Here is a 17,722-nt window from a genome sequence, read left to right as displayed (position 1 = left end):
TACAGCCAGCATTGTCACTGTTTTATTAGCTGGTACTATCGTGGGCACTTCAACGACCAAGGTTGTTGTTGTCTGAGTTTCTGAATTTCTTATTGGTGTATACATGTCTCATGCATGTGTTTCTTTACTGCTACACACACACACCTCAGATTCTCTTGGTTCCCTTCCCCTGTTCTGCCCAGGCGTAAATGGTTGCATGTAGCATCAATGAAGAAATGATAGTTGGGTTAATGAATATGTGAGGTGACACAGTTGTTTTACAGCTGTACACACATTTGGTATTTCTGAAGCAGAGAGAAGCAAATGAGAAATAATGAGGTTTGGTGTTTTATTACCCCACTCTGAAAATGCAGTACCTTAGACTGCGTGTCTATAAAAGGCAGAACCATCTACCTGCCTCTGTCCTGGATCCTAGTGAAGATGGACGAGGCTTTTAGGAAGCAGTGATAAACACCAGTGGCCTCCGAGCTGCAGGGAGGGTAATCTGGGTTCTGGGCAGGACAAACACATTTGATCCTCTTCCAGCTTCCCTGGCCTCCTTCCCATCAAACAGAGTAAAGAAAACAGGCTTTGGCCCTTTTGTATCTGATTTCCAGGCATAGAGATCCCCAAACTTTCCCCACCCCCGCAATAACCTAGTCCAACGGGAGGTTATTTTCCAGTCTAATCTAAAACCATTTCTTCACTTTGAACCCCCTTTCCTTTATCCACAGATGAGACTGACAGCTGTGCTGACTACCATTCTCCCACATTAGCCTCCTTCCTCTCTTCTTACTCTTGTGCAACTCAGACTAGCCTTGACATTTCTATGTAGCCTGGTGTAGCCTTGAACTCCCGATCCTCCTGCCTCCATCCGCCCGGTGCTGGGATTACAGGTGTACACCATTCCTGGTGTATGTGCTGCTGGGGATGCTAGGCTAAACTCCCTACCAGCATGACCTTGCCTGTGCCCTGTTCCTTTTGGTAGCTTATGATTTCTGTGCCATATTTAAGAACTCCTCTGAGCAAACCCATGGTTACTAAGGGTGTCTCTCCTGGAAGTTTAACAGCTTGGATTTACATTTGGGTCTCTGCTCCATCCTGAATCATCATCATCACCACCACCACCCCCATCATCATCATCATCACCATCACGATCATCATCATCATCACTATCACGATCATCATCACGATCATCATCATCATCATTTTGGTTTTTTGAGACAGGGTTTCTCTGAATTATTTTTTTAATTTACCCTGGAATTGTCTTTGCATATAAGAGCTTCCTTCTTCTTTGTTGATTTGGCGCCATTTATAGGAAAGCCTAGCTTTTCTCTGTTAACTGCAGCAGTATCTGTGTTGTTCATTCAGCGTGTCAATGTTCTGTTTCTCCCCTCTGTGTCCTCCCCCAACCACGATGGTTAATCTTCACCATCTGTCTTCCTTTCTGGCATTTCCTTCCCTTTCAGCACACCATTTAGACCAGCCCCTCCCCCACAGCCCCTTCCCTCCTTGTCAATGCTCCCATCATTCTCTTCTTTCTTTTCCATCTCTCCCTGTCCAGCCCCCCTTTCCCAGCCTCCCCCCCCCAGAGTTCTCGTGCCTGATGATGGCATTGCCCGATCCTGTAGGAGTCACCCTATCGCAATAGGCCAAGACAGCCAGTGGAGGCTGTGGCTTACAGCACAGACCCCAAGGTCAGAATCTCAGAGAGCCACCCTTGCTTGTCCCACTGACTCAGAGCTGGAGCAAGGCCAGCTTACTCTCGTTGCCTAGGACAGTCACTCCCCCCTGCATGTCTGTCACATATCTTCATACAGGACACACCACCTGTATAACGGTGATTACAGTGTGGTTAAAATGAACACGGCGCCTGACCTCTGCAACACTCTCAATGCCCAAGAGAAAAGGCCCTAGTTAATATTAGCAGGTGTAATTTCAGAAGGTAGAGACTATGTCCCTGGGGGTAACAGAGTAGGGAAAACAAATGTAAGAAAATCAGACAGTGGCTTTCAAACGATGCTGAGTGGCAGAGTCCAGACATATCACCTCCCCCGCTCCCCCCAGACCCACACCTAATGGTAGACTCCAAACCTGTGTCACTATGAGTGGAGCTACCTTGGTGGAAGGCAGAATGAGAGGACCTAGAGCTCCTCCTTCCTCACTGATTCCCCCCACAATATGGTGGGGGCCTAGGTTCCCACGAGGGAGCTGGATACCAAGAGTGAAATAGGACACAGCAAAAACTGGAAAGACCATCGAATGAGTGTGTATTAGTGGTCCCACGGTTTTTGTCTGTCCAGTCTAACTGTATGTTTTGTTTTTGCTTTGAATTTTCACTTAACTATATCTTATCCCATCTCAACGCATCTCAAAACTTTGGGCTGGAGAGATGGCTCAGAGGTTAAGAGCACTGGCTGCTCTTCCAGAGGTTCTGAGTTCAATTCCCAGCAACCACATGGAGACTCACAACCATCTGTAATGAGATCTGGTGCCCTTTTCTGGCATGCAGGAATACATCACTGCATACATAATAAATAAATCTTAAAAAACGTTGATATCAGCAGCTAGTGTCCAGATTCACAAACACAGCTCTGAGAAGGGAGCATTTTAGTCTATGCGTGTACACACAGGCGTGGCTTGGCTTGATATACGCCCCCCTTTCTGAAAAATGCCACATTGCCTTATTGTGTTTTATATATAGTGGCTTATGGTATTTAGGGCTAAAATGTGTTCTGAAATGTACACCCAGATTCAGACTTAAAAATAGAGCAGGACTTAAAAAAAAGAATGCTATACTTTCCCTGAATAATGAAAGGTATTTTAAATACTAATTGTAAGACCTCAAACACGGATGGCCTAATTAGCCCCTTCACTTCTGGTGGAGCATCTGCTAGAAGGATGGGCCATAAGAAAAACTACTTTCCTAAGTGAGATCTCTGCACACACTTGAATTATAAAACAGCAGCTGCCTTACAAAAACACTGCTTTGTGTAAATGTGACTAAGGGCTATTAAACATTCCTAAACAAGCTACAGGGAAAAAAAACACATTTATTGACATGTCTGTCAGTTTGAAAGATTTTAAAAGAGAAAAATTGTAGCTTAAAAGGGAGGGGCTGGTGAAAAGTAAAAAAGAAATGAAACTGCTCGTAGTTTAGGAGAATTATGCCTGTTACACAGCATTGACATTTGCTTGAGGTTGACAGCTATTCATTATAGTCAAATGGGAAAAGGCTCCTGCCCCTTTTTATTTTAGAAAAAAAAAAGGAAACTCATTTCTGCAGAATTTGAAGAGCAGTTGTAATAGTCTACCAATGTACGGGGTCTACGAACCACAGCCCTGCGGAGGCTGTGTATTCAAACTCCTGCCCTGCCCTCCTTAGGCTGGTGCTAAGAATGATGCTCACAACATTAAAATGAGTGGAAAGACAAAAGCGAATGCTTCTTGGCGTGTGAAGTTACATGGAATTCAAGTTTCAGAGTCCATTAGTAAAGTTTTATTGACACCCGGCCCTGTGTGTTTCTTTACACTTGTCTGTGGCTGCTTTTCTGGATTTGATGCTGGAGTTAAGTGGACTTGACACATGACAAGGTTGAAAAGCTGAAGGAATTACACAACCTGCTCTGAGGAATTTGCTGATCTAAGTGCCGGAAGCCACCCTCAGACTCCCGGGGCACAGGGAAGGCACATACCTGGTTGAGATGTTGCAGGTGTCTGGCAAGACACCTGAACCCACAGTAGTTGCATCTGAACACACCTCTTGACCACGCACCACACTGCTGTGACACAAAGACAGAGTGGGAGACGACAGAGAGAAGGTAAGTAGCTTGTCTCTGAGGGGAAGGCCGTTCCATTTGCAGACCTAAGTACCCGGGTAAAGTTGGAGTGATTCTCACTCATGTGCCATATTGCTATGGCTGAGAATGAACTAACTTTCATTCATGTCCTTAGACGTCATGGTCCAGTTAACCTCAGCAGCAAGGGAAATGGATTAACTGGTATTCACCAGCAAAGGAAGAGCTGACTTTTTAGCTCTTGTTCCTCTTCATCTGCCAAATGGTATGCACAATTTGTGGGTGTGCTGTTTTTTAAAGACAGGGTCTCTTGTAGCCCATGCTGGCCCTAAACTTACTATGTAGCTGAGGCTAGCCTTGACCTCCTCCTGATTCTCCCGCTTCTGCCTCCCAAATGTAGGTATTACAGGTATGGACCACAATGGCTGACTGAATTATTTTAGGTTTATTTTGAGACAAGGTGTTGCTGCATAGCCCCGACTAGCCCCGAGCTCCCAATTCCCCTGTTCAGCCACCAGAGTCCTGAGACAATAGGTATGGACCTCTGAATTCGAAGTTTGTGAGTTTTTTGTCACTGACTGGAAATCCAAACCATATATTGTAGATACTAGCCATGTTCCCACACAAATAATCAAGCTCAACGTTGGGGAACATAGATCCTACCATGAGTGTTTCAGACTAAATTTCAAGGATTCAGTCAATCTTCTGAAGTCTAACTTGAGTGTGTAACTTGAGAATGAAATAGTTGAGGCAGGGGTGGTTTGTCAAGTTCTACCTACCACCTACTGTAAAAAAACAAAAACAAAAACAAAAAACAAAAATCCCAGGCTGGCGAGCACAGCAGTGTAGATAAAAGTGCTGGCTACCACACCTGACAAACTGAGTTTGAATAAACAATTTAAAGGATTTAAAAATGAAAACTGAGTGAACCAGCAGTGCAAGGGGTAGCTGCCATGTCCCACCCAGAGATAACAAAACAAAAACAACCCCAAACCAGCTATTAATGCTCAACCAGCCTACTTTGTGGACCCCTGACCAACTCAATCTTACATAGACATTTTCTTGTCCCAGTGTTAATTCAACTGGATGAAAGTTGACCTGGACAGGTTTTAGCTTGGTGGCGACGTGAATGAGGCTGTTTAATGTAGGAGAGATCACATTTGGCTATGAGAAGTATTGACACTGCAGACATAGGACCAAGCCTTAAGGCCCCTGCAGAAGACCTATGGGAGGTCATATTTGACCTTGGTGACATCACTAAATGGGATTCCACACTGTGGAATCGAGAGTGATGAATAATCCTTTAGACCCAGGTCAGAGAGACCTTCGTCTTCCACCAGTTTGGGTTTATGGAAACTGTTTTCCCAAAGGGCTTAAGAATACCTTGCTCAGTGGGGGACAGAAAGCTCTCAGCTGCTCATTGATTTATGATTATCAATAACTAATACACATGTTAAATGATTACATGAATTATTAGATATACGTATTAGTGGCCAATATATCAGTATATATCCGTGACTAAAATACATATTAATAAAATACATATTCAGATATGTGTTGCATAGGTACAAAATACTCACCTGACCTGAGTCTATTTAAAATAAAAAGTGATTCTGTACTTTAAGAAACCTTGCACTGGAGTTGGGCTCAGTGGTTAAGAGTACTGGCTGCTTTTGCGGAGGACTTATATTCAATTCCCAGCATCCACATGGCAGCTCACAACTGCCTGTAACTTCAGTTCCAGAGAATCTGATGCCCTCTTCTGGCACATACACTCATTCAGTCTTGCACAATACACATAAAGAAATAAATGGAATAAATGAAGGAAGGAGGAAAGAAGCCTTCTCTAGGTTTTCTAAGACTATAATAGCTTAGATTTGCTGTGGGCCAGGTAGAACCACCTCTTTAAATGCAGCCAGGCAAGGAAGCCCAGCAAAACATCTCATAGTCAACTGCTCAACATAACAAGATAAGAAAGCCAGATAATTCCATGTGCAGTTCAATTGTATTGTCCCTGATTGATATGCCGAGCTGAAATCTTGATTGTAGATTTTAAAATACCGACAATTTAGATTTCTGTTTTTAAAAACAAACACAATTACTTGTGAACAATGTGAACCAGGCCATAAAACTTCCCCGTTTACTAAGGTCATGTAACCATTACCCAAAGGCTGGAGGAATCAGGTAGGTTTGTGAGACTCAGAGCAAGTCACAAACCCCACAGGTGGAAGCAGGCGGGGAAAATGAGCATTGTATGAGAGCAGGAAGGCTGGGACAAGTCCAAGCCTCTCTTGTGTGCCAGCCTAGAGACACCATGAGAACAGCTGTTTTCCTGGTGTTCTGGTTTCCACTAAATGCGCATGGAAATAAAACCCGAGAAGGAGAAAACGCTCATCACAAAAGCCCTACAGTTTTCTGTCCTTTGAGCTGAGACGTAGGTCAGGTTGTCCATTTCCCATTCTCGAGCATGTGTGAGCATGTACACATGAACACACACACACACACACACACACACACACACACACACACACACACACACACACACACACACACACACAGACTCTTTCCCCCTGGCCCACACAAATCGCTTCCCACGGCACCCTCTAGAAACACAGCAGGCAGGGAGTATGTTGGCATCAAAACAAAACGACTATTATTCCTACTTTATAATGTATCTTACTTACAAACAAGCATGAGGAAGAGGCACAAACACTAGCTGAAACTGCACCAACAGGATTCAACCATTTGTCCCGCATTTTAATTAGGAGGACTGCAGTTAACACAGAACTACCCCTTCCTCAGCCTGGACGCAAAGCTGAGCTTGGGGAGTCCTTGCATAGGAGCATGGAAGCCAGCTTGGAACCTTATGTTTCCCTGTTTCCCATTAACCTGTCAATTTTAGGGTGTTGTCTTACCGGCTCTTTCAGGGTATTATAAATGTGCATGAGAATGACTCTTGGGATCCTTGTCAAAGTGATTAAAAATGACCCTTTTACCGCCGTTCCTTGATGGTAGCAGAAAAGTATGGAGAGAGACGAAAGGATTGGATGGGCAGGAGGGTCACTTTGATTCCTGGGAACAGGGGAAAAAACATTTAAAACTCACTATTTAAAAAGCAACAAAAAACTTCCCCCTGGTTCAGATCCTCACTGGCATTGTGACTAAGTAAGCACTTGGCAAGATTTTTATCCTCCTTGGTAGCCAGGGTTACCTTGTATCTTGGGCTAATTCACATTTTTTGCTGGCATTCATGTGTAAACAAATGCAAAACAGAAAAAGAGGTGCATGTTCCTTTGTTATAGTTCTCGGTCCTTCCATCCACCCCTCCAGGCGACTGTTGCTATTATTTTCATTTGCAATAGATCGGGTCCTTCACGGTGTTCACCGTTTAAATGACAGAGGGGCATGTGCAATTCTTGCCAGTATTAACCTGGTGATTAGAGCTGTCATCAAGTCACATGATCTAGGCCGGGGCTGGCAAAGGTGACTGGGAGCTTAGGTTTGAAGGGAGGACACACAGCACTGGGTTGGTTGGCCTCTGCACAGTTTTGGGCTCCCTAAACCAGCTGACTTCTCCTGTGTTCCCTAAAGGTCACTTCAGTGTGAATCATTTATTGGACTGGTAATGACACAGCTCCCAAGAATGTGTGCCAGTCAGCCTCACAGAGAGGAAGAAAGAACAGAATAGTGGACATGGTCCTCCCTCTCCCTCAAACCTGAATGCTAAGAGAAGGGAGAGCTGATGTCACCCTTCTGGTGACCTGAATGTGTGACCTGAGTTCTCAGGGATGCCATTCTAGAAAAGGAGGTGGGCTTTCCCAGAAGCAACCTCCCAGGCTCCAAGTGAAGCTTGCTTCTTTAGAAAAGATTCCTCTGCAACTGGCTTGGTCCTGCTAAGTCACTATGAATTAAGGTTTTGACAATGGCCTGGATCTGAGGGAGGAGAGGTCCACGACCAGCAAGGTCTCAAAAGTTGGCAACCATTGCCTTTTGCTCTTACTTAAATCATCCAGGAAGAGCAAGGGAACAGGGCAGCAAGACTGAGGCGGAGCTGCAACCCGGCTGCCTAACCAAGGGTGCTGTGTGTGTCAATGTGGCTCACTCGGGAGCCTTGCATGCACAAAGCCTTGGGTTCAATCCCCAGCTGTGTATGAGCCCCGAGTGGTGGTGTGGTCTATACAACTCCAGCACTCAAGAGGAGGCAGAGGCAGGAGGACCAGAAGCTCAATGCCATTCTCCTCTACACAGTGAATCTGAAGCCAGCCTAAGCTACAGGAGATGGGGGGGGGGGGGGGCTTTCACAGATGGAAATCCATTTTGCCATTTTGATCTGATACTGGAAGAGGAGAGCAGGCCAGGAAATTCTGACACATTTTCCCCATCTCCTCATTTTTTTTTTCCTAAAGGAAGGATGCTTACTTTTCCATTGAGATTTATAAGCCTTAGAACTTACTCCACCGCTTCAGAGAGAGATGCAGAGGGACACCTGCTTCCCATCTGCTTGGCAAAGAAATGACTCACAGGCCACTGTGATTAGGCCTTGAGGTCTGGTCCTCCAGGTACTGAAGTCTGGTTTAGGCATCAGATTTCTGAGCAGGTTTCATTGCAGCGGGATAAACCATTGGGACAGAGGAGTGCCTGCCCTGCCTCCCTCCCAAGTCACAATGCTTGGCTCTGCTGGGCTTGGCTGGAGGAAGATACAGAAGGCTCTAGAAGCTGGGTTATCACATGACGGGAGAGGGAACTTAAAAAGGCCCTTTTAACCCAAGCCAAGAGTCACTCAATACCTGCTTTCAAACTAGAAACAGTCCTGCAAAACAGAGGTTGGGTAGAGTGTCATTGAAGTTACCGCCTTTTCCTATGGTCACCCGGGAGATCACCCTGCCAGTCCTTCCCCCGTACAAGTGGCTAGGGCCATCAGCTCTGCCTCCCTCAGAGCCAGCATAAGCTGCCTTTAGGAAAAGGATCTGATTATTTCCCCAGGAAGCTGAAAATAATACTAATCTCTGCACCTAACCGTAGTTGAGAACTGACATTGGGGTGCTAGGCGTGGTGGGGACCCAGTGATAACTTGAATAGGAGTCTGGGGAAGACTGAGAATACCTTTAAGTCAAAGTACAATGGTTTACAGCCACACCAGCAACTTCAGGGCCCTAAGAACACTAGTTCAGTTCAGCCTGGCACCCTCTAGAAACTCCTCCGACATTATGCAAAGCCAATTTTGTGCTGTAGTCCCTGAATGAAGTCTGGGCTGCATGGGCTGGCTGGCTCCCAACAAAGCCAGTAGTGAGTGGGAAACAGTGTGGTCACTGCAAATGCCTGCCCTTCCTTGTGTCTCTCTAGCAAAGCCTGCAGGGAGGGATGAGGAGGCTGTGAGGTGGTGGTAAAGCTTATCCTTCCAATTCCACAAGAAATACAAACTGTCTTTATTATGGGCATGTGTGCTTGCTGGGGGTGCGTGCGTGCGTGCGTGCGTGTGTGTGTGTGTGTGTGTGTGTGTGTGTGTGTGTGTGTGTATGTGTGTTCCCATATGTGGAATCCAGAGGTCACCCTGATGTGGCAGGGGTGGGATGTTGTTTCTTGTGCCATCCAAACCTTGTTTTCTGACTCAGGGCCTATCAGTGGCTTGGCTGGTTGGCCTGCAATCTAAGGATCTGTCTCTCTGTACCTTCCTAGCACGTCTACACCACAGGACCAGAGAAAAGGTCAGTGGGTAAAGGTGCTGACAGCCAAGCCCAATGATCTGAGTTGCACCCTGGGAACCCACAGGGCAAGAACAAACTCCATCAACAACATTAAAATGAAAAACAAACGTGGGACACCGTGTCTGACTTTTTCCTGTGTGTTCTGGGGCTCAGACTCAGGTTCTCACGTTTGTACGGCAGACACTTTATCAGCTGAGCCGTCTCCCTCCCTCCTCACTACCCCTACTCACTGCCTTTGTTGAGATAGGGTCTCATGCCCAGGTTAGCCTCATACTATGTAGCCTCAGGCTCATCCTTGACTAAGGGTGACCTTTAAACTCCTGATCCTCCCCAGAGCTGAAATTCCAGGCATGCGCTATTGGCTTCTTAAAAAGAGTCTGTACTGATGCGCTCTTCAAGAGAATGTTTGTTTTTTTGTATTTTTAAAAATATTTATTTATTATGTATACAGTGTTCTGGCTGCATGTACATTTGCAGGCTAGAAAAGGGCACCAGATCTCATTTTAGATGGCTGTGAGTCACCAAATGGTTGCCGGGAATTGAACTCAGGACCTTTAGAAGAGCAGCCAGTGCTCTTAACCTCTGAGCCATCTCTCCAGCCCTGTCTGTTTACATTTTAAAGAGGTACTTATTTTTATTTTATGTGCATGATGTTTGCCCGCATGTCTGCATGCCTGTCAAGTAATGCCCAGAGGAGGCCAGAAGAGTGCACAGGACTCCTGGAACTGGAGTTACAGACGGTTGCGAACTGCTCTGAGGGTGCTGGGAACCAGACCTGGGTCCTCCGCAAGAGCAACAAGCGCTCTTAACTGCTGAGTGTCTCTACAACGCCACAACATGACCTTCAAAGCTGAGTTTTAAGGTTGCCCATAGGTTGGTACGTCCTGGTCACCTTATAACTCTTCAGCCCTCTTGAAGATTAAAAAAATGACAACAGTCAATGTGAGGGATTGTATCAGTCAAAACGCGGCCTGGAAGAACTGTGAACTGTAGATGAGGAAAACCTGAAGGTTTCACAGTGAAGAAGACAGTCCAAAGGGAAGTCCACTCCTGTTTGCTTTGAGACAGGGTTTCTCTATGTAGTCCATGTTGGCCTAGAACTTGTTCTGTAAACCAGGCTAGCCTCAGATGTGGTAATTCTCCTGCCTCTGCCTTTTGAGTGTGCCCTCATGCCTGGCTAAGAAGACTTTAATAATTAAATAACTGTAGTGCTAAAAATAAATCATCATGCATTTTACTTTGGATTGTTATTTTAATTCATGTATATGTCTACATATGTCTTCCACATGTATGTAGATGCCTGTTGGAGCACGTAAGCCGGGCTGGCTCCCTGGAGCTGGGGTTGCAGGCTGTTTTGTGCTGCTTGATGGGAGTTTGGGAAAGAAAATTTGGGTTCTCTGCAAGAGCAGCAAATATTTGTAACCGCTGTACCAAGTCTTCAACTTGCTCACCTATTTTACTTTAAATTAACTTTTAAATAAAATTAATGATTGAAAAAAAGCTAAATAGTGCCCGTAGGTTTAAGAAAACAGTCAGCTTGCTTTACCTATGTTTAATTCTCCCTCTCTGGAGACGCTAAGTTTGACTGTTTCTTCTGGAACTTTCTCGTGACTTGCTTTTCCCTATGGCATCCTGTCGAGTTTTTCCTCTGGTGTTGAGGATTGAAGCCCGGGCCTTAGGCATGCCAGACCAGTGCTCTACCACCCAGCCACCCATTCAGTCCCTCTCAGTTTCTCAGCTTTGGATATTGCCTGATGGTGCAATATTCAGGGCTCTTTTTTACTATTCAGCCTAACCTCACTGCTCCATGCCTTCATCTCCCCACTCTTTCACAATTATACCGATTTTTAAGTTAATGTTTAGTGTTCATATCATTAGTACATAAATAAAATAAATGTACTGTGAAGAATATTCCCAACTGACGCAAGTAGCCCTCTCCAACTATATTTCTCTTCTGTGCAACTTTAGGATTTTCCTGGAGTTCATACTTGCATCAGATTTTCTTATTTGCTCTGTTTCCCTTGGGCTTCACTCAACACTGAGCCAGAGTGTAAATCTCTGTATATTTAAGCACATCTGTTCCTCTCTCAGTTTTGTGTTTGCCTGGAGACAGCCTCTTGTAGGTTTTCCCACTCAGCCTTAGGCTGGACTTCTTGTTTTAACACTTGCAACGCTGCTACCTTCCCGGGAACTCCTGACTCTTTCTCCTACAGACTGCTTGTTTTCTGAAGCTCCTTTTTCTCCCTCGCTTACTCATGACTTTCAGTGGAAACATGCTTCCTAGAAAGGACGTGCCTGGGAAATCTTTGGGGGATTTTGTGACCTTTGATGGATCGATGATGGGAATGGGTACAGAACTCTAGGTCAGGGGCCTGGGAGCACACACATTTGGACAGTTCTGTTCTGCTGATTCCTGGGTTCAGAGTTGCTGCTGAATGTCAGACATCAGATTTGCTTCTGATGCTCAAGCCCTGTTGCCTGTTGGACCTTTTTCCTTTTTTTTTCTTTTTCTTTTTCTTTTTTCCTCTATGAGAAGCTTCTGGAGACGCCTAATTTATGTCCTCAGCTCTGACCAAGTTTCTTTGAAAATTTCATTCTTTAATTTTTGTTGTTGTTTTCTCGAGATCAGGGATTCTCTGTGTTGGCTTGGCTGCCCTGGAACTCGTTCTGTAGACCTGGCTGGCCTCAAACTCACAGAGATCCACCTACCTCTGCCTCCTGAGTGCACTACCATTCAGTGTGACACCATACACTACTAAATGATAGTGTATGCCTGAAAATCTCAGACGTTTTGTGGAAGAAGCAAGAGGACCAGGAGATCAAGGTGAACCCAGCTACTGTGAAACTCCTACTTGTGAAACAGCTGATTATTAAAGGATCCGTCTCTCTCATGCTCTTAATGTGCACGTTTATGTGCAGAGTCTTAGTTAATGAGTCCAGAGTTCCTGTGTTCTCTGTGATAGTCAATGAGTCCAGGGTTCCTGTGTTCTCTATGATAGTTAATGAGTCCAGGGTTCCTGTGTTCGCTATGATAGTCAATGAGTCCAGGGTTCCTGTGTTCTTTGTGATAGTCAATGAGTCCAGGGTTCCTGTGTTCTCTATGATAGTCAATGAGTCCAGGGTTCCTGTGTTCTCTATGATAATCAATGAGTCCAGGGTTCCTGTGTTCTCTATGATAATCAATGAGTCCAGGGTTCCTGTGTTCTCTATGATAGTTAATGAGTCCAGGGTTCCTGTGTTCTCTATGATAGTTAATGAGTCCAGGGTTCCTGTGTTCTCTGTGATAGTCAATGAGTCAGGGTTCCTGTGTCTCTATGATAGTATTACAGATGCTTCCCCTGCACTGTCACCAGCTTCCTTTACAACTTGCATTGTTTCTCCTTCCTCTAAATTCCTTTTGGTTGCTTTCTAGTCTCTTTCACTTTCTTCGGATGCACGATAACCGCTAACGAACAGTTCAAACACACGCGGATGCTCTGTGGTAGAGAGCCCGGGAGCGCCACTGCTGGGTGGGAGTCTGGAGTCCATTTCACTGGGGGATCACGGGACACCTGACCTGGTTAGAAAGCTTCTCCAACCCTGCCCCTCTTTAGAGGGCCAGCCTGGCTGCCAGCATCCTGGGAACTGAGTTGTGGAACGTGGGGGTGTGATGGCGATGGGGTCCTCACTGATCAGTGCTCGTCTTCCACCCGTTCTCCCCGCTTTGGTCAGCTGTGCCGATACCTCATACTCAGACCCTCTCTGGGGAATGCTTGTGGACAGCAAAGGTTTCCTCCCTGTAAATGGAGGAAGGACCTAGGGGTTGAAGACAGCATCTTTGGAAGCATATTTTATTTTATATGTATTTGTTTTTAAAACTGTATTTGTTACTGCTGCATGTCTATGGATATGCTGTGTGTGTGGAAACATGAGGGCATGGGCATGCCCTGGTAGAAGTTGGAGGACAAGGTCTGCAAGTCAGGTGTCTCTTCCTAGCATGGGCTCTGGGGAGCAAACTCAGGTCGCCGGGATTTCATGGCAGGCACTTTCACCTGCTGAGCCGTCAGGCTGGCCTGGAAGCACATTTTACTCTTGGATTCCTGCCTCCGGCTTCTGTGTCCAGCCAGCATCTTCTTTGCATGTCTACACACAGCCAACACTCACAAGCCGACCTTCCCAGCTTTTCCCACTGTGACAGATCCCGTCTTCAGTTTTCATCATCTGGCTGCGTTTTATGTTTTGACATTAGCATCCAAAGTCACACGTTTCAAGGCTGATGGCTCTCATCTGCTGTCGTTGCTTGTCCATTTCTCACAGTTTGTGTATTTGCTTCTTTGCAATTCTTTAATGACGGAGTGTGGAGAGAAGGGAGGACTGAGATCAGTGTCCATGAACCTCTGGGCCTCTGCATTCACGCCTTTGCTGGAAATGCTTTGGTCTGGTCATGCTAACATAAAATCTGTCGGACAGATGTTAGTTACCTGCTGGCCAGTTTGGCTGGGCAGATATGTGTTCCCTCCTGGAGACTAAGAAACTCCCTTCTCCAGCGGCTGGGAGGCTCTCAATGACAACCAAGGGCAGCAGCCCCTTTTTGGGTTCTCCAGAGGTCCTAATGATGTGGTTCTCAAAGAGTACCACAGTATTAAAAGCCCACAGTGCTCTTTATCATCCGGAGGCAACTGCTCAACCACATGAATCATGGCTGCTTGGCTCTCTTACCCCAGAAAGCTCATGTTTATCTACTCATTTGGTCTGAGAGACTAGAGGAGGGTCAGCTCTGCCAGGAGTAAACTTCCTGTTCCAAGTCCAACCCTGTCATTGTCCGGAGCCTGCTCTTCTGGCTACAATCCCTGGAGAGTGCACACAAGAGATGCCAAGAGCTCAGGTATATATGAGTGGGGATGGGGTGGGAGTGGAGGAGGAGCAATAGTCCTCAGTTATTTTCACTGGGTAATGGGCTAGTGATACAGAAGCAAGTACTTAATTCACTAGTACTTAACTAAGAAAACGTGCTATAGTTTACAGTTCCTGTAGGGCATAAAATTATTTTCCAAGTAAACATTCTTCTGATTTCACAGAGATAAAATAGTTGATATAGCTACTGGAGTGCATTTAAAATAGATCCATAATGTGTAAAGTCTGAAGCCAGTAAGAATGGGTATTCACAGAGATTATAATATTTTCCTTTAAGTGTTTGCTAATTCTAGGCAATACGATTACTTTGTTCTTTCTTTCTTTCTTTCTTTCTTTCTTTCTTTCTTTCTATATTTTCTAGTTTAAGCAAAAGAGCCTAGAAAATGTGTAAGATTTAAGGCCAATAATCAAGCTTTTAGGCCAAATTTTAGATTAGTCTTTTTGTTGGTTTGTTTTTTCTAATTCTTGTTACTCTCTTTTAAAATATTGAGTGAAAACTCGTAAATATTTTCAGAGGTATGTATACAATCCGAAACACACAGACAAACCACAGGGGTCAAAGACAGGACTCACCTGTTGAAATAGCAAGTAGTCATTGCTCCAGCTATAGTTATCCGCTGGCATGCAAGGATGAATTCGCTAGTCCATATGAGGCCAATTAAATGGTACCACCACATATACCGAATGCCTGAAAGAGGCTTGTATTCCACTTGGCCACCTTCCATCGCCTGGGCAGTACCTAGGATTTAAAATACAAACATGCTTTGCACCAATATTTCCCTGATCTTGAAAGATGGTTCAACAGGCCATGTTTCTTCATGCTAGGTCTTTGGCACTATGCAAAATGCAGATGTCAAAGTAAAATTTAAATTCATACAGCAAACACTAAAATTTGAGAATTTAAATAATATATTTTTGGTTGTGAGCCTAACCTTTAACAGCTGAGCCGTCTCTCCAGCCTGACTTTAAGTAATATGAACAACAGTATCAGCAGTGACTGTAGTGAATTTGTAACACGTTTGACATAACACTCTAAAATTCATTCGGCTTTGAGGGTGTGAAATGGTTTCCAAAGAGTCTAACTTCAGTGACATCTCATGATTAATAGAAGGACACCTTGCCCTGTATATACTTTGTTACATCACCTTGTAAGATGTGGGCCAAATAAGTTATGTTGATGAAAACACACAAACCATTTTGGCAGTATTACAGAACTCTTCACCAAAGAACTTAGACTCCATAAGAGACACTCTGGAGTCTTCATTCACTCAAGTGGATTCCATTTAGAGTTTGTTGCAAGAGTAAATGCTCTTGGCATGTGTAAAACACCTACTTTCCTTGGTGTGGATCTTAGTGTTTGGAAGCCTGGGACACATTATATTGCTTCTTGGAGTCTTAGTTTTGCCTGGGTACTGATTTCTTCTAGGTAGTTTGATCGTGAAGTGATGTAATCTGGATGGCTTCTGAGATAAAGCCCGGCCTACAGGAGTATCCCTCCATGGGTGATAACAATTATCATTATTGTTATCATATTATCGTTATACTGTATTTCATGAGCAAAATACTGCATTAAGTTGTAGTCAGTAAGGGGTATTAGTAATGTTCCATTGCTCGTGTGCCTCACTCTCCTTTTCCCTCCAACCTAAAGGATCCTTTGACCTAGCTCTGCAGAAACTGGTAAACCAGGTCCCAGATCCGTAGCCATGCTTGATTTCTATATGTTCTCTCATTAGCTCTTCAAATAAACTCCTGTAATGAAGAAAGCAGGCACTTTGATCTTTGGGGAAACCTACAACTTGCCTATGATTTGAACATGTTCCTGTATTTCTTGTCACAGCTCCCCATAGACGTTCAGTCCATCCGTTCCTTTGCCTTCAGACACTCCCAATAGAGTTCAAGCACAAAGAGGAGGATGAAGACAACCACGTGTGAGCGAAACCACAGGTGAAGGCTGATCTTCACTGCTTCCTGTCTAAGTTCTGACAGACAAGATTCCCACTGTGAGAGGTGGTGGGCTAGCTTGCTTTACAGAGAGATGGCGACATTGGTCTATACTGAACGCTGAGCTCATTTGGGCTTGGAAGGACATGTGTTTCAGGCAAGGCTAAGAAATATGCCTGTTTTTCCAAAGCTGGAGTGCTTCAGAAAAGCATTCCCAACCACAAACAAGTGGCCCCTTGTGATGACAGTGCCCTTTACATAAATCAGGCCCGCAGGCTTTGAGAACAACACTCTGAACCCTCTGGAGTACGGCCTGAGAGCAATCAGGCAGTGGCCGCCCATCATGCTTTGGAGGTGGAGAATATTTACATAGAAGGGCGTTGGGGGCATCTCACTTCTCACACAGACAGAAGGTCGGTATGGATGCTGAGAGGACAGTCTGCCCTCTTGGCTGTCCTCCATGGCCATTGCTACACATTTCCTAGCTTGCCTCACTGGTGATAACAGGCGGCGAGTGGAGGGTCTGAAGCGACGGATCAAGATGGCTTGGCCTTCAAAGACTTGACTTCCTTCAAAGAAGCAAAATCCATAGTCTACTTTTGACAGATTTCTATGAGTTGAAGCGCTGAGTCTTCCCTACTCACCCCATGTATGCAGGCAAGTGGGCATGCTCGTGTGTGGGGGTGTTGGCACGCATGCCGTGACGTGCATGTGGCAGTCAGGTGACAACCTTCAGGCTTTGGTCCTTGCCCTTCTGTCTTGTTTGAAATGGCCTCTTGACTGCCGCCCAAGCCAGGTTAGCTGGCTCTCAAACCGCAGGAGCTCCGCTCGTCTCTCCCTTTCCCTATAGCATGCTGGGATTATGGAGGCTTGCACTGCCAGGCCCAGCTTTTAGGTAGGTTCTGGGGGGTCCAAATGCAGGTTGTCAGGCTTGCACATCAAGTGCTCTTACCCCTGGAGCTATCTCTCTGTCTCCTGAAGCTGCCTTCTGTTCGTTCCTCTGTATGAGTTTTTTGTTTTGTTTTGTTTTTATGAGACAGGGTTTCTCTGTATTGTTTTGGATGCTGTCGGTCCAGCCCGGCCTCGAACTCACACCTCTGTATCAGTTTTACTGAGCTGTTTATAGATGTTCATAGGATTATTTAGTTTCTTGATGCACTTGCTGGCATTTTGGAGCAGATATTTCCGTGTAGACTGTAGTGATTGTTTGATCCATTTGTGGGTGTTTAGGAGTAAGCTTTGCCTCTATCCCCCATTTATGATGATTCAAAAAAAATCTCCATATGATGGCGAATGCCACCTGGGAGGAAATCACTGCAAGAGACCACTGCTCTAAGCATGTCTCTTAAAGGATCAGGCACTGTGGCTTGAGACTGAATGCCTGGGAACAGAAGGACCTCCTTAGTG

General features: G+C 45.2%; 1 protein-coding gene across 10 annotated transcripts in view; it reads right to left on the bottom strand.

Moving 5' to 3' along the window:
• Window positions 1-17,722, bottom strand: part of Slc44a3 (solute carrier family 44 member 3) — a 79,220-nt gene that overhangs the window by 26,247 nt on the left and 35,251 nt on the right. For 6 of the 10 annotated variants that reach the window (XM_040751950.1, XM_040751947.1, XM_040751951.1 and 3 more), the window contains 3 exons: window positions 14,948-15,113; window positions 6,692-6,848; window positions 3,675-3,761 (listed from right to left, as the gene is read on the bottom strand). In XM_040751950.1, the coding sequence (XP_040607884.1) occupies window positions 3,675-3,761; window positions 6,692-6,848; window positions 14,948-15,113 (410 nt within the window). Of the gene's footprint in view, window positions 1-3,433; window positions 3,583-3,674; window positions 3,762-6,691; window positions 6,849-14,947; window positions 15,114-17,722 lie in introns of those variants that run through there. The other 4 variants (XM_040751948.1, XM_040751952.1, XM_040751955.1 and 1 more) reach the window with 3 other exon arrangements.

The sequence above is a fragment of the Mesocricetus auratus genome, unplaced genomic scaffold (genome assembly GCF_017639785.1).
Source record: "Mesocricetus auratus isolate SY011 unplaced genomic scaffold, BCM_Maur_2.0 Super-Scaffold_100009, whole genome shotgun sequence".
Lineage (NCBI taxonomy): Eukaryota > Metazoa > Chordata > Mammalia > Rodentia > Cricetidae > Mesocricetus > Mesocricetus auratus.
The sequence above is the reverse complement of the archived record's forward strand: the minus strand, read 5'-3'. Positions and strand labels throughout refer to the sequence as shown.